The sequence below is a fragment of the Anguilla anguilla genome, chromosome 6 (genome assembly GCF_013347855.1).
Source record: "Anguilla anguilla isolate fAngAng1 chromosome 6, fAngAng1.pri, whole genome shotgun sequence".
Taxonomy (NCBI): Eukaryota; Metazoa; Chordata; class Actinopteri; order Anguilliformes; family Anguillidae; genus Anguilla; species Anguilla anguilla.
The window spans coordinates 6,250,415-6,270,921 of record NC_049206.1 but is presented as its reverse complement, the minus strand read 5'-3'; the positions used below and the strand labels follow the sequence as shown (position 1 = coordinate 6,270,921).

Sequence of the window (20,507 nt, the reverse complement as noted above, 5' to 3'; positions counted from 1 at the left end):
GCAGCTTCCCTGGGGGAGTAGGTTGACCCCTCAGCATCTCTCACACGTAGGTCAGTCGGGAGGACAAGGTCATCCAAGGTTCCCGGGGATCCAGTGAAACCACTGCTGCACAAGCATTAAGACCACCTGAAGCAGGGCTGCCCAGGCCTGTTCCTGGAGATCTACCATCCTGTAGGATTTGACCCCAACCCTAACAAAGCACACCTCACTAAACAGCTAGAGCAGGGCTGCCCAACCTTGTTCCCGGAGATCTAAATCCTGCAGGTTTTCACTCCAACACTAACAAAGCACACCTCATTCAACACAGAGATCTCACTGAGCTGCTAATTAGAAGAATCAGGTGTACTAAAGTAGAGTTGAAATGAAAACCTACAGGACGGTAAATCTTCAGGAACAGGGTTAGGCAACCCGGGGCAACAGGTTTCCAGTCAGGGGGGTAGATCCGGTTTTTGGCTGCCGGATTTCACCATTCGTTTCAACATCAAGCAGCAGACTGACTGCGAACACAGAAATACCAGCCCGTCTAATTCCCCTTTTCTCTGCTCCCACACTCCATTGCAAATGGGCTTGTTGAACTGAAGACAGGAGACAACGGACTACATTTTCATGCTTTAATTATCAAATTAAAACATCTTAAATTACAAAATGGCTACGATCTTCCTGAAAATGAAAGGCGTTTGGGGGGGGGGGGGGGGGCGGGGGGCAGGCGGGGGGAGAGAACAACCCAGATGTTCCAGCGACATTTCACTTTGAGTAAAAGAGAAGTAAAACACGATATACGTAATATCCTACGTCACCGGAACGCGTGATTACTAAACACCGATCCGAACACAGCTTCTCTGGTTTAAATTCGGCTGAGAGCGGACCGCCCTCCAGCCCGACTGGATCCAGGCGCCCCGGACGACACCTCTCGAGGACGAGGAAGGCCAACCGGTCCTCCCAAATACAGGAAGCGCCGAATGCAGGAGTAGAGTCAGCATATTGTAAAGGGCAGAAGTGTCCACTTCACTAACAAAGGAGGATGTTGGAAAACTAAAAAAAAATACAAAAAGCACATTCGTTGACCCCCTAACTACAAAGGGATGGGAACACCGGAAAGGTCTGGGCAAGAGATCTTTTGGTAACACCGCGACATACACTATGTATTCCGTAGTTATTACTGTGGAAGGCTTGGCTAAATTCATTGCACTTTGATTGAAACACATTGTTTAGTTACATTACATTACATTACAAGGATTTGGCAGACGCTCTTGTCCAGAGCGACGTACAACAAAGTGTACAACCAAAACCAGGAGCAAGTGTGTCGAAAAACCCTAGAGAGAAGTACCGGTCCAAGTGCAGGGAACAACCGCATAGTTCAACTTGGACCCTGAAGGTTAAACTGATTAACACTAACACAAACGAGAACAGCAACAACATAGTCCATGCAAAAATACAAGCAGTAGTTAAGACAGGTGCATTAACTAAGTCACCTGCGAAACAGCTACCTAGTTACAACCCTAAGCTTACAGTCATTTAAGAGATTACAGGGAGGTAGGGAGGGATGGGGAGTGGTGCAGCCTGAAGAGGTGAGTCTTCAGTTGTCAGCACATATAATACGTCAGTAGTGCAGGATACTGAGTTAGAGGCGAAAGGGTATATCGTAACCTTCTGTGGAAACTCTCGATCTGGCCTCACAATGAATGATACATTTACCCACATTAATGGAGACCATGGACCATGAAAACTGTTTTAATAATTTTTTTTTCTCCATAAATAATAAAGGTGGTCATTGATAATGCAAGGAATTCATGACTGCACAGCACTCTGAAGTGCAAACAGATTTTAAGAATCAAATGACAGAGGCCAATGTTCACAAGAGGTTTCAGAGCAGAGAGCGTTGATCTAGCATCAGGGTTCCTCTGTGCATATTCTAACCTTAGGCACTATAGCTAAAAGGCTAAAGAGAACTGTTCCCATTTTCCTCAGAACACCTGTGAGAGTTTCGCCAAAACTGAAGACACAACTCACAAGCATCCTATCATCAGAAACAGGCAGAAAAATGACACAAAAGAAGGTACAAATTAGGGTGATATCACTTCCTAGTGTTGCAATAAGATTTCAGATTTCCTATGCCGCACGCACGCACGCACGCACACAAACCACAGAAACATCCAGAATGATCCATTTATCTTGTTCCAGTAATGTCAGTAGGCCCTGCTCCCTGCCCACAGTTTTTCACAGATATCACCGATTCATTCATTCACTCACATTTATCGCTCATATCGTAGCTTCCGTGCACAGATAATTCATTCATTAATCACTGTAAACATTACACCGATACGTTCATTACGGTGGAGAAACGCGACCTTCAAATTCCGCAGACGAAATCCAGACAAACCGTCCGTAGCTAACGGCTGTTACGTTTCCAGCATTTCAAATACCGTCCAGTAATTTTAAAGAATTTTTTTTTTTTTTTTTAACATTTTGCCAGTTGGCACTGCAGGGGTGTAACAGGAGATGGGTGGGAGTGTTCACGGAGGGGGCACCTCGCCCAATCAAGGGCAGATTCCCCAAGCAGGGGCCAGCTCCGCCCTCAAGATGCCCAGGATGGGAATGACGGTGTGTGCGTTTTTGGCGCCCCCTGCTGGGCGCCGGTCAGGTCTTGCCGTACCAATGCAGGGAGCGCTGCAGGGCCCTCTCCCAGCTCTGCAGGACGGGCCTGTACTTCCCCTGCAGGTCCCGCGGCAGGAACTCCCTGTCAGAGCCGCGAAGCCTCTTCAACTCCTCCCGACTCTTCCAGAAACCTGCAGGGACAGACCAGCAGGGGGCGCCAGTGAGCAGACTGGCCAGCTTTGCCTTTTCCCTCCCGGGCATCTTTATTCTGAGGGACCGGGAGAAATGTGTGGAGAGAGAGACTTACTGACTGCGTCTCGTGCACTGTGTACTAGCATACTGTGTATTGCCTACCGTTTAGTAAGCAACATGCAGTACGCATGGAAAAAAAATATCCGTACTATTTTCCAAACATACTAGTGGAAGTGTCGTATGACATCACACCTCGTAGTTGGCATTTAAGTCTTGCATGGGAATGCTCAAATGTCGTTGCTGAAGGATAACATCAGCGACACAGCGCTGCGTATTTAAAGAAAAGCTGCGCGTCACATTTATGGGACCAAAATGTCTGTTTACTTTCTGAAAAGTATGCTCCCGAATACACTCGGCAAAACCCCCGGAAATAAAAAGTACATTATCTGGTACACTGCATTTAGAGAAAAGTTTGCCTACTTAATGACTTTCTCATTTAAAAAAAATGTATTTAGCCTTCATTTACCCGGGGTAGGTTCGCTGAGCACGGATGCTCTTTTGCAGCGACGCCCTGCTTCACATCCAGTATGCACAACAGCTACGGGAGTGTGGTGGGGGCTCTGATTTGGATGGAGGCCAGTGGGGGGGACAGGGACACCTACCCACTTGCAAGCCGGCCACGAACGCCGCCCCGAGACTGGACATGTCGAAGTGGCTGGGCCGGTCGATCTTCCTCCCCAGCAGGTCTGCCGTCAACTGCAGGATGAAGTCATTGGTGCACACACCCCCGTCCGCCCTGAGGACACACACACACACACACGCACGCACGCACGCACACACCACACACGCGCAAACACACATGCACACACACACGCCACACACACATACACATACATGCACACACACACACACACACACACACACACATGCACACACACACACACACTCTTTACTCTCAGAACTACAGTAATGCAAAAGCTGACAGGAGGGTGCTGGGCGGTTCATCAAGTTAAGGCGTTAGTTCTAGAACATGGATGGGTCCCACTGGTCGGTGCCAGTGCTGACGGGGGCTGGTAGTCCTGGCAGGGTGATGTGAAGTTGCCGATAACACAGAGGGCTGGGGAGGGTTCAGGAATTTTAAAAAAAGACAAGAGCAGGCAACCGGACTGGAAGTACCTGATTCTGGTGATGGGAATGCGCGTTTCCCGTAGCATGATGTCAAAGAGCTGCTTGTTCCTGCAAACGCAGCACAGCAGAGCACAGCACGCATTACAGACTGAAAACCCCACCAACGTATCAAAGCAAAGAGGGAGAGAGGAAAGGGGGGAGGAGAGGGAGGAGGAGCAGAAGGAGGACAGGGGGAGCAGGGGGCGGGCGGCACCTCACCGGAAGACCAGGGACTCCAGGATGGCACGGACCAGGTGGCATTTCGTTGTTGAGGGTTTCAGGCCCATGAAAGACGCACACGCTCTGGGGTCATTGAGTGGAGCCTGGGACACACACACGCATGCAAACACACACACACACACACACACACACACACACACAAAACATGAGAGGATGACCTGAATGTGTGACATCACACAGAATTACATATTTACAAATAAATAGAATATAGATGGAAAAAGCACCACTTACTAAAGACCAGGGACAGACCCGCAGCAAAGACGAAAACAAAAAAGGAAATGTCTTACAGAACAGTCTCTGAACGTGTTCACAAGCACAAACCGACTCATACCTGCTCCACACACACACACACACACACACACACACACACACACGCGCGCGCGCGCGCACACACACACCTGCAGGCCACTGAAGGAGGGGACGAAGCACACCCCGTTCGAATCGTCCACGCTGGTGGCCAATGCCTCGGTCTCCCGGACGTCTGAAATCAGGTCTGCCAAAACAACACGCCGCGTTACCTTTCAGCGCGGTCACCAAGGAGACCGCGCTTCTCCAGAGCAACACTCGACAAAGACAAAAGTTTAGTCTCTCACAGCCCCCCAGGGAAAAAAACACCAGCATGTCACGGGAGTGCACCGGGCAGGATGCCAAACAATTCAAAGACCGACATTTACATCATGAGTAATTTGACTACAGTAATTATCTCAGTAAAACAGGCCGAACTTGCCTGAAAGCAAAAAAAAAAAGTTAGTTTTTTTTTTTGTTTGACAGAAGTTGACGCCACGGAAATTTTCCCCTGGGAAAAATGAAAGGACTCGATTCTATGCACCACAGTGCACTCAAAACGTACTTCCTCATCATCATCGCCATCATCATCATCATCATCATTTTCACCAACGCTCTGCGTTACATGTCTCCGTGGAGACTGGCCCCGCCCCTCTCTCACCCAGCTCGCACGCCCACTTTATGGCGGTGCCCGTGTCCGCGGCGTTCCCCTCCGCCAGGAACACCACCTCCGGCCCAATCTTCCACCCCACGAGGGGGTAGAGTCCTGAACAGAGAGAGAGAGAGAGGGAGAGAGGGAGAGAGACACACAGGCAGGCAGGGAGAGAGAGAGAGGGAGACAGACAGACAGACATAGACAGACAGACAGAGAGGGAGAGAGAGACAGGGAGAGAGAGAGACGGACAGACAGACAGAGAGGGAGAGAGAGAGGGAGACAGACAGACAGACAGAGGGAGAGAGGGAGAGATACAGACAGGCAGGCAGGGAGAGACAGAGAGAGGGAGACAGACAGACAGAGAGACGGACAGACAGACATAGACAGACAAACAGACAGAGAGAGAGGGGGAGAGAAGGAGAGAGAGACAGAGAGAGAGCACATAAACAACCACATAACTGCATTAACAACACAAATCACCTGTGTCATATTTGAATTTAAAAGAGGAGGGAGACACAGGTGTCAGGGATGAGTTCATTTTAGGTTTGGCTCAAGAGTTTTAAATTTTCCACACCCCCTGGAGAACAAAGACAGCTAAAATAAATGTTTTCTTTTGTGTAACAAGCATGTGCCACCTGTACACATCTGGCGAGAAGATAAAATATCAAACTTTATTTATAATAAAATGAATTCAAAATGTATAATCAATGCTCAACGTTTTGCAAGAATCGCGTATGAGAAGCAGGCAAACACTTGGTGTAAGGAGACATATTAATTATTATCAGCTGGATGCCGGTGCTCTGCGGTATTGTGGGAAGTGTAGTTGTCTACCTGACCAAGAAGCATGTGGCTTGTTCCCGGTGTTGATATCCATAAAGGTTCCTGTTCCCATGGTGATCTTTACATCACCGGTGTCGAAGCAGCACTCCCCGAACATGGCGGCCTGCTGGTCTGCCATCTACGGGACACAGATGGTACTGATACTGACCTTTCCATTAATCTTTTCCCTCCTCTACCTCCTTCCCTTCTTCCTCCTCCACCTGACAGAATCTCTTCTACACAGATAAATTCTGTACCAAGAGCAACCAGCGGAAGCATCTGCCTCAGACAGGTAGGTGAAAACTCACCTGTCCATGGTCACCTGTGTTTTTTGCCCCGCCCCCCCGCACTATTTTCCATTTACATTAAGCCTTAAAAACAGCAGCTGCCCCCCCCCCCCCCCCCCAATGTAATACGCCCTACAGCTCTTCCCTGCAGAACCTGTCACAGGCAGAGGGGGAAAACCCCAGGCCCAGAAAGTAAAACTCTTTTGCTCCAATCACCTCCTCAGCCAGAGGGTAGAGCTAATTAGTGAAATCAGCTGGCTGAGTTCATGGGGGGGGGGGGGGGATGGGGAGGAAGGAACACACGACCATTTTACTTCCCGACCCCGAGGCCTTCCGCCTCCGGTGGCGGGCCCCTGCAGTCGCCCTGGCCGACTCACCACAGACATGATGGGGATCGGCACGCCGAAGACGCCGGGATCAGACGAGCCGTAGTTCTGACTGAAAGGAGAGAAAAGAGGAGCTGACCCGAGTCGTCCCCCACTGCCTGGGAAGGCTTGTGCCCCCTTTTACAGCATTAATCCTCTCTGATTTCCCCGGAAACTGTCCAGCGTGTTACTTCAACCCGAGAACCGCGCCTGAACCGTCTGGTTCCGTTTCTTCCAAGTCCTGTTAACCATTTAAGGTGTAAGGTCACAAACAATATGTTCTTAACTGGCGTGTGACAAATCACTGCTGGTCACTGAAAGCAGCGGAGTTCTAGAACGCTGACTGATTTAGAATTCTGAGACAACATTCCAAAAAGCCTGCTCTCCTAAGGGTTAATTAACTGATGAATATAAATGCCCAGAATGTTAAACGCTCACAATAAAGAACATTAGCGTTCATGCCCAGGGCACAAGCCTCGTTTGAGCAACAGCAATAAAAAAAATTTAAACTTTAAAAAAAAATTTTTTTTTAAACACGACATGCTTCCTGTTTAAACCAGAGAGAGACTGAAGAGCTACGGAAGTCATGTGATACTCACCCTGTGTCCACCACTGTGGGGAAGATGGACAGTGGCAAAGAGATCAGAGAGCACAGGAAGCCGCTCCAGCACATCTGAGTCACAGACACAGGCACAGACAGAGTCACAGACTCTCAGTAACATATACAGACTCATAGACCCACAGGCACATACACAGTCACAGACACAAAGTCACAGACACAGACACTAAGTGACAGATACTGAGTCACAGATGCCGAGCCACAGAGAGTTTGACAGAAACAGGGTCAGAGAGATAGTCAGACCGGGCCAGAGTCACAGACAGAGTCAGAGGCACAAATACAGAGTCTGACACAATATCATAGTCACTGACACGGAGTCTGTCACAGACGCAGAATCACAGACACACAGAGAGTCACCAGCACAGCCCGTGGTTGTTATCGCACTGTTTAAAGGCCAGGCAGGTGGAGGGGAGATAAGACCAGAGCCTCAGGTAAGGCTGAACTCTGCGAGGCTTGTGCAGAACAGGCTCACCTGGTATGAGTCATAGAGGCCCGTAGTGCTGGCGTTGGAATAGTCTGTGACATGGAGCGATCCTGCGACAGAGCAGAAACAACATTAAACACACAACGCGCACACACACACACACATACACACACATGTACACACACACACACACACACATGTACACACACACACACGTACACACACACACACACACTCACACACATACACACACATGTACACACACTCACACACACACATGTACACACACACACACACACGTACACACACACACACACACATACACACACGACCAATGGGTGAATCGCACAGGCTTGGGAACTGGTCAGGTGACCGGCCGTGAGCCCGCCTCCTCTCGCTCACCTTTTGAAAGCTTGTACAGCAGCCAGGTGTCGATGGTCCCGAAGCAGCAGTTCCCCTCGGCCACCGCCCGCCTCACCTGTGGAACAGCAGCTCATCAGGCACAGAGGGGCCACGGCCACACCACACACACACACACACACACACACACACACACACCAACACACACACACACACACACCACACACCACACACCACACACCACACACACACACCACACACACACACACACACACACACCTAGTGCTTATATAGGACAGATAACAAGACACACTCAAATGCACACACGCAGACACACGCCGACATGTGCACACACACACACACACACACCTGTGCGCAGTGTTGCAGGACCCAGGCCAGGCGCAAGGTAACGTGCTGGGTGGAGAACACCACCAGGCTCGCTGCGTGGAAGCGCTTCTGTCTGGTGAGGACGTGCAGCACCTTCGCCGCCCCATGAACTGCCTGCAGCCAGAAACACAACCCCAGAGTTACACACACACACTAACACAACCGCAGTTACACACAAACACACACTAACACAACCCCAGAGTTACACACACAGACTAACACAACCCCAGAGTTACACACACACACACACACACACACACACACACACACACACTAACACAACCCCAGAGTTACACACACAGACTAACACAACCCCAGAGTTACACACACACACACACTAAAACAACCGGAGTTACACACACACACACACTAAAACAACCGGAGTTACACACACACACACTAACACAACCGCAGTTACACACAAACACACACTAACACAACCCCAGAGTTGCACACACACACACACACACACACACACACACACACACACATACTAACACAACCCCAGAGTTACACACACACACACACACACACACACACACACTCTTCACCTTCATGGTGCAGGACCTGTTCCAGGTCCCCACGAGCTCGGAGGCCCGGAGGTCCTGCCAGCTGATGAAGTTGTGAAATGGCCTGCCGGTCTTCCTGCAGGGGGGAATCCAAAGAATGTATCATTACGGGCTAGCAGACACACACGCCCACAAAAAAAAAATCACACCTGTCCACAGATAGACATCTGCACACGCACCTGTGCGCATACAGGCATGCACACACGCAAACAGGTGCGCAGCTGTCCACAGCAGGGGTGTGTTTAATCGCCCAATCGTTAACAAAAATGCTCAACGTTTGGGAAGATTCGGCACAATTTTTGAGTGGCGACATTATTCAAATAATCTCTAACCAGCCTTTTACCGTTCCCTACTCTCACCGTGATTGCTGTAGACTTGCATTTAAAGGTACTTGAGCTGATCCGGTGCCAGTTTTGACAACCGAGTGAGGTTGTGTGTTATCGACATGAGATAATCGGTTCTAAAGAGATAACGCAGGAATCCCTGGTGCGCTTGGCGAAAACATAATCAAAATCCCTCGAAATGCTTTGCAGGGAAACGAAAGAGGGAAAGTTCCATTTGGCCTCACTTTGAGCAGATCTCGGTCAATAAAGTCAAACGTAAACTTGACTTTTATTTTGAATGCGACGCAGAGCTAACATACTCCAAGAGCACGAGAAAAAAATGCAAAATCATGCAAAACAAACACTGGACAGTGTCTGGGTGACAAGCTATTTAGCAGCCCCGCTACTTACTCAAACACCACCACCAGGGATCTTGGGCCCCATGAAAAGATCTCACACAGGACCCCATCACCCCAGAAAATCCTACGATCTAATTTTTTTTTTTTTTTTTAAGGGCCCCTGTCAGTCAGGGCCCATGGAATCCCCCTATCCCCAGTCCACATACAAACATACAATCAAGCGTTTTGCATGTACACCTGTTCATGCTCACCTGTCCCAGGTGGTGAAAGTTGACCTCTGTGTTGAGATCCCCAGGGCTTCCATCTGTCCCATCTGCAAGCCCGAATCTAACCGTCGAGGGGCAAGAGAAACTCTCGTCAGCCTTTCGGGGACAGGAACCGTCCATTACACACAAAATGAGACCTTGTTTTGTCACCTCCGCTCCAGAATTCTTGTCCAAACCCATAGCGCATCTAACCACGGTCCAAACACACACGTCAAAATGAGGTTAAAGTAACAAAACATGGACACTGCAAAAAAAATCCTTGACTTAACAGGTGTTTTAGTCTTGTGATGAGACTTTAAATCTTTTTTTTTTTCTCTCGAGTACAAAATACTAGCTAGTTTTAAGTTACTTTTTTCCCGACAAGTGAAATTGTCTTAGCCCATTGGCAAATCTTGAAATGAGTAAAACTGTCGCACCCGATTGCGAATATATATTTTTCTTATTTACCAAAAAAAAAACTAAAATACTCAATATTGACTTTCGTGGTTTTTGCAGTGTACAAAAAAAAATCACGACACCCATCTACTTTATTCTTTTATATCAACTGTAAAGACTGCAGTAACCTATACTCTAGTCAACATTACTATCATTCTCGCGCTGGAACACTGACTGGGGAAATACGGGAAGCCGAATGACTGTGTGTAGTGTGACTCGTCGTTACCCTGTACAAATGGTAAGGTTTCTGATGCAAGTACAAAAACACGTGCCTCGAAATGAATGACTAGTAAGGTGCAAATCTTTGATCTCAAAAAGGCTTAATTCAACTCGTAAGACAAATAGCCAACTAGTGGGACACCGCAAATCAGATATTGAGGATATGTAGGCTAGTAAATCCGCATTGGTCTTGCACAGGAAATGCAGACCTTTCACGGCGCCCTTGATGACGGCAACGAAGTTCTGCCACAAATCTTCGGGGTCCATCTCGACCCATCCCGGCTCAGGGTACATTAGGGTCACCTACAAAAACAAAAACGCACGCAGTCGTGTAGCCTCGTTCACTAGGGAATACAGGGTCAAAAATCATTGTACGCGGCGTACAAGACAAAGATCACATTGATAGCATGACCAAGACTAACCCCACAACACAATATGTTGTTGTATAACTCCACATTAAATTCAGCATAGATTTTTTTTTAAATTAATTACCCACAGTTAACTTAGACTTTACCTTTTTGGAGCACGATCCTTTTATTACAGCATTCTTGTCATAGATGTGACATCGTATAGATGTTGTACCAACATCAACTGAAAGAATGTAACTTTCTCTTTTGAAGCCGTTTCTCTGAGCTCCCATTTTAGGTAGGTTATTGAACGTAGGCTCGAAGCCGTTGAAGAAAGGAGACCACCTCCTATAGTACAGATCCGGCGTTACGTCCACCCAGGCTCATTGAGACTAAATTCATCAGCAGTGTTAGCAGGTGACAGTTGATGCTGGCTGGCTGGCGCTTCGACTTTGGCCCCAGACCTTTGAATCGAGACTTCGGGGAAACCTGGTGTTTGACGAATTCGCATCAGCAGATCTTTTCCATAATAACGGATAACTTGGGACTCCCCCAAAAGGGAGTCATTCGATTCCCGATCGCTTGCAAACGATGTTTTTAGTTTTCTGCGTAATTAGCACGCCCAATACTTAGTCGCAAATACTTCAGGAATTGGTGCAGTATGGACTTAGTTGCGGCAGTTCCAAACTTCACAACGGAGTCAGTCATCCACAGCAATCCCCGCCCGTTTCTTTAAATTCGACAGCGGATGTAAATTAACGTTATTGCAGGCCAACCACTGGGAGGTTCGGGGTTTCCAATCGTATATGTTGCAAACCCTGGAAGTTTCAAATTTACCAACCACTGCCGCACATCTCCCTACAATGGTATAGGCTGTTTCTTCTCCGGATTAACACACCAGCGCGAAACCCTACGTCACGAATCAGTCGATTAGTGGGAGTGGATGTTTCCTTAAAGAGATAGCGAAGGAAATAGCAAAACCGGCGTAGAATCATTCATCCTTATCCAACTATTTACGGTAAAGCAAACTAATCCTTCTTCACAGAAGTGGATACAGTGTCTGTTCGAGACTAGGGGGGAAACCAGGACTCCGCGAGTCACCACTTGCCGTGAGAACACAAACCGTAGCTAATACTAAAAAGGGTCAAGGCCATATGCACCCTTTAATTGAGGGCAGTCGGAGACCTTACGACCACAGGATACTTCAAATATTCAGCGTAGCTAAATATTACCTAATTATCTGGTTACTGGATCATCGCTCCTGTCATAAAGCAGGCCATTTCGTGCAAATTGCAAACGGGACTTAAGACATACCTTTCATAATTACAAAACAATCACACCAATAATAGGTTTATTTGTAAGACAAGGGGTACTATACACACACACATTGATTCAATGGCATTAGTGAGGTTTATAAGACCATATAAACCTCCTTGATAACATAAAAGGCCGTCATTGAAAATAAAATAACTAGAAATAAAAGACGTTGGCGGTATGTTATGTGGCGTGTGGTTATGTCCGCAGCGTAGCCATATTCCACATATTGCGTATAAACCAGCCACTTTCAATTAGAGATACACTCAACACTACACATGATTAAATGACGTAAATCACATAAAGATAACAAAGGTTTTATTAAATGGATATTTACACCATTTCCCAAATGGAAAAACGCTTCTGCAATATTTCTGCAAGTTTTTTAGCACCTTTGTTGCTTTATGTAACCAATTTAATTTCAGAAAAACAGAAAAATGTTTACTATGCTTTCTTACATTTTAAAATACAATTGGTTGCCCAGCGCCAAGCCCCCATTTTCAGGGTGCTAAATGAACAACATATAATCTGTTCTGAAAACAAAACACAGATGTACAAATGGTTCAGGTAGCCTTTATCTTTAGCAACTGTCATAAAAATTACACCAAGAGACTAACACATGTTAATTTCCATCTTTAAAAGGGGCCCCTTATAAAAATCCATGTTGAACAAGTGATTTAAAAAAAAAAAAAAATTAACCAAATTTATACTCTCTCAATGTCTGCGCATCGGAGAAGGAAAAATTAAAACCCATGACATGATATCCAAGATAGTGAAAAATTGACCACAAGAGTCTAGAAAATAGTAAACTAAAGAAAAAAAAAAAGAAAAAAAAACACAAATCAGCTACTAAAGAGAGTAAATGGAAACCAGAGCAGTCAAGTTGTTCTGGTTGGGTTTCTGTTGTATAGACTCACTAGAGACAGTGAAGCTCCCAGCCACAGAATATTAGGCCTGGTCACGTGTCACTTGGGGCTGCTGGGGAACATACCCCACAACACATCCAGGAACCAACTCCATGGCAGGTGGGGCACTGGGTTGTGTTCTCTGACAGTGTTTTAGCATTGGGTCGTGTGAAACTGTGATGCTTTATGTTGTTAAAGGGGCATTTCTTTTCTTTTGAGGGGTGTGTTGTGCTTCTGGGGGAAAAAAAAGAAAATATATTCCAGCTCAAGATGAAGTGGCTTCAAATTCAGGCTTCAAAATGACGGCCAAACATTTGCAGTAAAACATTTTAAAAAATGTACGGTTTGAAGTACAATTTACCCTGACACAGACGTGTGTAGAAATAAACAATAAATCAAACTATTTGTGAAACGAAAATGGAAGAAAAAAAAATTCCAAAAACAGACAAAAAAACAAAATGGCTGCTGAGTTAAAAACGCTATCCCAAAAGGGCCGAAAGGTTGGCTAGCTCGAAAAATGAGAGAAACCGAAAAAGTATCCTCGCCAGTTCAATAGACTGGGATAAGAATGACCCAACAAAAGAAGCTGACGATTTGAATCACTAATTTGATTGGGACAGGAACACAAAGCATCATCCTGGCTGCAGTTGTTTAGCTGCTGCTGTTTTCCCTCTGTAAGGAACTACAATACAGTCTTTTTTTTTTTTTTTTTAATTAAAAAAAAGACAGCCCGGGGGGTGGGGGGGGGGGGCAGCAATCTCATTTAAGGACCTTCCCAGCCTCAAAGTTCACAGCCAGTTTCCTGGCTTTCCTCTTGGAGGCGGAGCCGGGGGTGTGAGGGGCAGGGTTTTGCCTGGGGGCGTTAGGTGTGGCGGGCGCGGGCTTGTCCTGAGGCTCCTGGGAGGCGGGGGGAGTCTTTGGGGACGCCGTGCCGAAGCCGGGCTGGGCTAGGTGGGGGGGCTCGCTTCCTTGGTGCCGTCCCGCGTAGCTCGAGTTGTACACCTCCCTCGTCTCCGCGTTCCTCCGGCCCGACACGCGCTTCTTCGTTACCTGCAGAGACGGGGAGTCGCAAAACCAATAGGACACACCCACTTCAACCCTAGTGCTCTATAAGGACCGATAGGACACACCCACTTCAACCCTAGTGCTCTATAAGGACCAATAGGACACGCCCACATAAACCCTAGTGCTCTATAAGGACCGATAGGACACGCCCACTTCAACCCTAGTGCTCTATAAGGACCAATAGGACACACCCACTTCAACCCTAGTGCTCTATAAGGACCAATAGGACACACCCACTTCAACCCTAGTGCTCTATAAGGACCGATAGGACACGCCCACATAAACCCTAGTGCTCTATAAGGACCAATAGGACACGCCCACTTAAACCCTAGTGCTCTATACAGACCGATAGGACACGCCCAGTTAAACCCAAGAGTGAGTGTACCGCCGTGCCCACGCGTGCTGGCAGCAGGTCTGCCAGTGCTCTATAAGGACACGCCCACTTTACCCAGTAGTTGCCAGGGAGACACGCCTCTCCTCTGGTGACGGACGGCCCCCTCCCGTGCCGCCGAGCGGCCTGCAGGCTGTAAAACAGTCACGGGGCTCACGGCGGGAGAGCGAGCGCGAGCGAACGCGTCCGCGGCGTCAGCGGCGTAGGCGCACCTCCCGCCTGCTGTCCGCAGGGCGGCGCTCTTACCTGCAGCGGGACGAACTGGTTGTGGGAGCCGAGGGGCAGGCCGGAGTTCGGGGGCCGCGCCCCGGGGTACGTGCCCTGGTAGAAGGGCGGGCCCTGGTGGGGGAGGTGGCCGTGGCTGGGCCAGTGCAGGGGGGCGTAGCCCGGAGCCGGAGGGTGCATCAGCAGACCCCCTGTGGAGAGACGGGGGAGGGGGGAGGAAGAGGGAACAGATGCTGAGCAAGAGCATGACCATGCATACACGCACACACACACACATGCACGCGCACACCCACGCACACACACACACACACACACTCACTCACACACACATACACACACCTCTCACACACACACTCACACACACACTCACACACACACACACACACACACGTGCACTCACTCACCAGGTGGTTGGCCGAATACAGAGGGCAGGGGTCCCGGTGCCAGCGCCCTCATCGGCTGCATGCTGGAGAACAGGGGGGGAGGGATGGGGAAGCTGGAGCCCACTGAGTTCTGCAGAAAAACACAGCGTTACTCACACATACACACACACACACAGCGTTACTCTCACACACACACACACACACAGAGCGTTACTCACACACACACACACACACACACACACAGAGCGTTACTCACACACACACACACACACACACACACATAAAGCGTTACACACACACACACACAGTGTTACTCACACACACACAGTGTTACTCACACACACACACACACGCACACACACACAGTGTCACTCACACACACACAGTGTTACTCATACATACACACACACAGCGTTACTCACACACACAGACAGGGACAGGGGTGGGGGTGGTGCTCACACACACAGCGTTACTCACACACACACACACAGACAGGGACAGGGGTGGGGGTGGTGCTCACACACACAGCATTACTCATACACACACACACACACAGCGTAACTCACACACACACACACAGCATTACTCACACACACACACAGGGGTGGAGGTGGTGCTCACACACACAGCGTTACTCACACACACACACAGCATTACTCACACACACACACAGGGGTGGGGGTGGTGCTCACCAGCCGCTGGAGGGCGAACAGCGCCGCTTTCTCCTTGGCTTCGTTCTCGGTCTGGCACTGCGGCCCGTGGACCAGCAGCCCGCTTGCCAGCTTCACCTGGCACACTGTCAGGCCCTGGCACACCGGACGGACCGAGACAGAGAGACACACACACAGACACACACAGAGAGACAGAGAGACGCACACACAGACAGACACGCACACACACAGACAGACAGACAGACAGACCGACCGACAGACACACAGAGAGACAGACACACAGGGAGACAGACAGATAGTCATTTGCTTATTGCCCCCTTGGGGATAATTGTCTTGCATCGCAACAAAAACAGGTGTTGGAATTTAAATGAAGAGTGCATTACAAACACAAGCATTACAGTCAGGGGGACACACTGTGTCTGTGTGTGTGCGTGTGTGTGTGTGTGTGTGTGTGTGTGTGTGAGTGCATCTAAAGTACTAATCTTCCATGCCAGGTCTATAGCTCCCCACTGTGAACCTGGTGAAAGCAGGTCAGTTCAGTCCGATAAACTGTCCGCTTCCTTGAAAAATTCGGGTGAGGAGCCATTCTCAAGAGTACGACGGCAGTGTCCTCTCTGGGAATCAAACCTGCAAGCCCACTGCCCTAACCGTCATGCTATACTGCCGCCCAACAGCAGGGAGAGAGTGTGTGGAGATCTGGGGGGTGGGGGGGGGCGGGGTTTACCTGGGGGCTGCGAATGTATGCAAACTCGGGGGGGGCCATGCCCAGACCCATGCAGATCCGGGCCAGCTCAGACGCCACGGTGGGGATGAGGGGCGGAGGGGGGGCGCAGGCCGGCGCGGGGGGCAAAGGCTGCCCCGGAGACTCCCCTCCCTGGGGTTTGTTGATCCGGGCGGCTGTCGGGGATTCCCAGAGGGAGGGGAAAAGGGGAGGAGTCACACATGACATCACAATGGAGTCCAAACCGAGGCGGAGGCGGACACGACGAGGAGTGGCACTGAGCTCAACCAATCGAAGAGCGTCGCTCTCCAGAGCAGTTGTCTGATTCGTAACGTAACATAACATAATATAGCGATGAGAAGAGGCCTTTCGGCTCAACAGTGCTCGCCATGTTCCTCACCACTCAAGGGTACCGAGTATTCGGTTTACCTACAAACTAGACAGTATCAAGCACCGTATCACGCCAAGACACTGCAGCATCACTCTGAGGACAGGGAGCAGGGGGAGGGGTGCAGTACCCAGCTTTTTGGACGGTTTCCTCCTGCCGGGGTACTGCCCACTGCCGCCGGACGAGTTCTGAGTGGCGGCCGAAGGGGCGGAGTCAGGGGCGGGGCCAGGGCTGCCTGAGCCGTCAATCTTCAGCATTTCCTTCAGCATAAGTGTCCCCTTCTGCACAGAGAGAGAGAGAGACAGGGAGAGAGACAGACAAAGAGAGAGACAGAGACACACTCAACATTCAATCCCTCACAGCAGAGCTGGGCACGGGGTCTGGTCTGTAGACCAAGCTGATTGGCTCCTCCTGAAAGGGGGCGTGGCAGACGGTGCTCACCATGGCGAAGGACTGAGGGGACAGCGGCTCGTTGGCGGTCCCCTCTTTGGGCTGGGGAGGCGGGGCCGGGCTGGTCTTAGAGATCTTCAGGTTCGCGATCAAGTCGTCAAACTCAGAGTTGCTCTGGAGGACACAGAGTTAACGTTACCCTGTGTGTGTGTGTGTGTGTGTGTGTGTGGGCCTGTGTGAGAGCAGTACCTTGCTCGGTGTGTTCTGGGAGGGGAAGAGAGAGCTGAAGTCTTCATTTCTCTTCAGTACTCTGATGTTTCCAGCAGGACCCTGAAACACACACAGCACACAGAACCTCACTGTCTGTACTACACAGTCCTGAGCACACAGAACCTCACTGTCTGTACTACACAGTCCTGAAACACACAGCACCTCACTGTCTGTACTACACAGTCCTGAGCACACACAGCACCTCACTGTCTGTACTACACAGTCCTGAGCACACACAGCACCTCACTGTCTGTACTACACAGTCCTGAGCACACACAGCACACAGCACCTCACTGTCTGTACTACACAGTCCTGAGCACACACAGCACACAGCACCTCACTGTCTGTACTACACAGTCCTGAGCACACACAGCACCTCACTGTCTGTACTACACAGTCCTGAGCACACACAGCACCTCACTGTCTGTACTACACAGTCCTGAGCACACACAGCACCTCACTGTCTGTACTACACAGTCCTGAGCACACAGCACCTCACTGTCTGTACTACACAGTCCTGAAACACACAGCACCTCACTGTCTGTACTACACAGTCCTGAAACACACAGCACCTCACTGTCTGTACTACACAGTCCTGAGCACACAGCACCTCACTGTCTGTACTACACAGTCCTGAAACACACAGCACCTCACTGTCTGTACTACACAGTCCTGAGCACACACAGCACCTCACTGTCTGTACTACACAGTCCTGAAACACACAGCACCTCACTGTCTGTACTACACAGTCCTGAGCACACACAGAACCTCACTGTCTGTACTACACAGTCCTGAAACACACAGAACCTCACTGTCTGTACTACACAGTCCTGAGCACACAGCACCTCACTGTCTGTACTACACAGTCCTGAAACACACAGCACCTCACTGTCTGTACTACACAGTCCTGAGCACACACAGAACCTCACTGTCTGTACTACACAGTCCTGAAACACACAGCACCTCACTGTCTGTACTACACAGTCCTGATCACATACAGCACCTCACTGTCTGTACTACACAGTCCTGAAACACACAGCACAGGGTACTCGAGACACCGGTACCCAGGTGCGCAGGTACGCTGGTACACAAGTGTACAGGTAGACAGATACACGGGTGTACAGGTACACAGGTAGACAGATACACGGGTGTACAGGTACACAGGTAGACAGATACACGGGTGTACAGGTACACAGGTAGACAGATACACGGGTGTACAGGTACACAGGTAGACAGATACACGGGTGTACAGGTACACAGGTAGACAGATACACGGGTGTACAGGTACACAGGTAGACAGATACACGGGTGTACAGGTACACAGGTCGACAGATACACGGGTGTACAGGTACACAGGTAGACAGATACACGGGTGTACAGGTACACAGGTAGACAGATACACGGGTGTACAGGTACACAGGTAGACAGATACACGGGTGTACAGGTACACAGGTAGACAGATACACGGGTGTACAGGCACACAGGTAGACAGATACACAGGTGCACATACAGGCTTGCAGTGAGGCTGCGAGGGCTGGGGTTCACCGCGGTGGCTCTGTCCCTGATCCTGCTGCTGCCCCTCCTGATGCCTCTTCTGCCCCGGAGAGCCAGAGCCCCAGCCTTGAGCAGCCTGTAACACACACACACAGAAAACACACACACACACACACAAGGTTACATTCAGGCCACACACGCGTGAACCCGGCAACGCCCTGGAAATGACACTTCACTAACAGGAAACGACACACGGGAAGTGATGTCAGCAGCGATAGGGTACTGACATTGTTCTGCCATTGGGTGAGGGGGATTTGGGGCATTCCAGAACCCTGCAGGGACTGCCACACACTGCTGAACTCCTCATCCGCACACAAGCCCTACAGAGAGGGAGAAAATACATCATATATTGCATAACGAACACACACATGCACACATAACTACCACACACACACACACACACACACACATTACTGAACTCATCTGCACATGAGCCCTACAGAGAGGGAGAAACGACAACATGTACGTAACTACCACACACACACACACACACACACACACACACACATAACTACCACACACACACAAGCCGGTACCTTCTGCGCATTCTTCTTATGAGGCGAGTTTCTGTTTGTCTGAGTTTCAGCCCTGAGATTGAAGCCTTGTCTCCCATTCTGTTGCTGACAGAATCAATCAACCAATCAAACAATTAATCACCCAATTAACCCATCACCCTACTAACCAATCAACCAATGAATCAACCACCAATCAAACAACCAGGTGAGTACGGATGGGGGAGTGGTTTAGGTTATCCCTTACCTGCGTGGGTATTAAAGGGGAGTGGTTTAGATTATCCCTTACCTGTGTGGCTATTAAAGGGGAGTGGTTTAGGTTATCCCTTACCTGCGCAGGTATTAAAGGGGAGTGGTTTAGATTATCCCTTACCTGTGTGGCTATTAAAGGGGAGTGGTTTAGGTTATCCCTTACCTGCGCAGGTATTAAAGGGGAGTGGTTTAGGTTATCCCTTACCTGTGTGGGTATTAAAGGGGAGTGGTTTATGTTATCCCTTACCTGTGTGGGTATTAAAGGGGAGTGGTTTAGGTTATCCCTTACCTGTGTGGGTATTAAAGGGGAGTGGTTTAGATTATCCCTTACCTGCGTGGGTATTAAAGGGGAGTGGTTTAGGTTATCCCTTACCTGTGTGGGTATTAAAGGGGAGTGGTTTAGATTATCCCTTACCTGCGTGGGTATTAAAGGGGAGTGGTTTAGGTTATCCCTTACCCATGTGGGTATTAAAGGGGAGTGGTTTAGGTTATCCTTTACCCATGTGGGTATTAAAGGGGAGTGGTTTAGGTTATCCCTTACCTGTGTGGCTAT

General features: G+C 49.3%; 2 protein-coding genes across 4 annotated transcripts in view; both read right to left on the bottom strand.

The window, feature by feature from the left end:
- Window positions 1–1,715: 1,715 nt before the first annotated feature.
- On the bottom strand, window positions 1,716–11,827 carry gk5 (glycerol kinase 5). Its single transcript, XM_035421848.1, has 16 exons — window positions 11,081–11,827; window positions 10,776–10,869; window positions 9,898–9,973; window positions 8,947–9,040; window positions 8,378–8,509; window positions 8,051–8,126; window positions 7,697–7,758; window positions 7,205–7,278; window positions 6,618–6,678; window positions 5,966–6,092; window positions 5,141–5,245; window positions 4,593–4,687; window positions 4,174–4,277; window positions 3,964–4,023; window positions 3,450–3,583; window positions 1,716–2,786 (listed from the first exon to the last, which is right to left on the bottom strand). The coding sequence occupies exons 1-16, from the start codon at window positions 11,204–11,206 to the stop codon at window positions 2,638–2,640; spliced, it is 1,569 nt and encodes a 522-aa protein (XP_035277739.1). The 5' UTR covers window positions 11,207–11,827; the 3' UTR covers window positions 1,716–2,637.
- Window positions 11,828–12,247: 420 nt separating this feature from the next.
- xrn1 (5'-3' exoribonuclease 1) overlaps window positions 12,248–20,507 on the bottom strand; it is a 23,643-nt gene continuing 15,383 nt past the window's right edge. For 2 of the 3 annotated variants that reach the window (XM_035421844.1, XM_035421845.1), the window contains exons 32-42: window positions 19,727–19,810; window positions 19,418–19,510; window positions 19,147–19,266; window positions 17,616–17,696; window positions 17,418–17,540; window positions 17,107–17,257; window positions 16,592–16,764; window positions 15,889–16,002; window positions 15,218–15,326; window positions 14,835–15,004; window positions 12,248–14,182 (exon numbers count right to left, since the gene is read on the bottom strand). In XM_035421844.1, the coding sequence (XP_035277735.1) occupies window positions 13,892–14,182; window positions 14,835–15,004; window positions 15,218–15,326; window positions 15,889–16,002; window positions 16,592–16,764; window positions 17,107–17,257; window positions 17,418–17,540; window positions 17,616–17,696; window positions 19,147–19,266; window positions 19,418–19,510; window positions 19,727–19,810 (1,509 nt within the window). In that variant the 3' untranslated portion in view covers window positions 12,248–13,891. The remainder of the gene's footprint in view (window positions 14,183–14,834; window positions 15,005–15,217; window positions 15,327–15,888; window positions 16,003–16,591; window positions 16,765–17,106; window positions 17,258–17,417; window positions 17,541–17,615; window positions 17,697–19,146; window positions 19,267–19,417; window positions 19,511–19,726; window positions 19,811–20,507) is intronic. The other variant, XM_035421846.1, reaches the window with a different exon arrangement.

Excerpts from the sequence above, each read along its gene's own strand:
- gk5 (XM_035421848.1), bottom strand. The coding sequence starts at position 11,206 with ATGGGAGCTCAGAGAAACGGCTTCAAAAGAGAAAGTTACATTCTTTCA. Across the intron at positions 5,246-5,965 it reads GCCACATGCTTCTTGGTCAG|GACTCTACCCCCTCGTGGGG; the intron begins GTAGACAACTAC and ends CTCTCTGTTCAG. Across the intron at positions 4,688-5,140 it reads AAAGTGGGCGTGCGAGCTGG|ACCTGATTTCAGACGTCCGG; the intron begins GTGAGAGAGGGG and ends TTGTTTTGGCAG.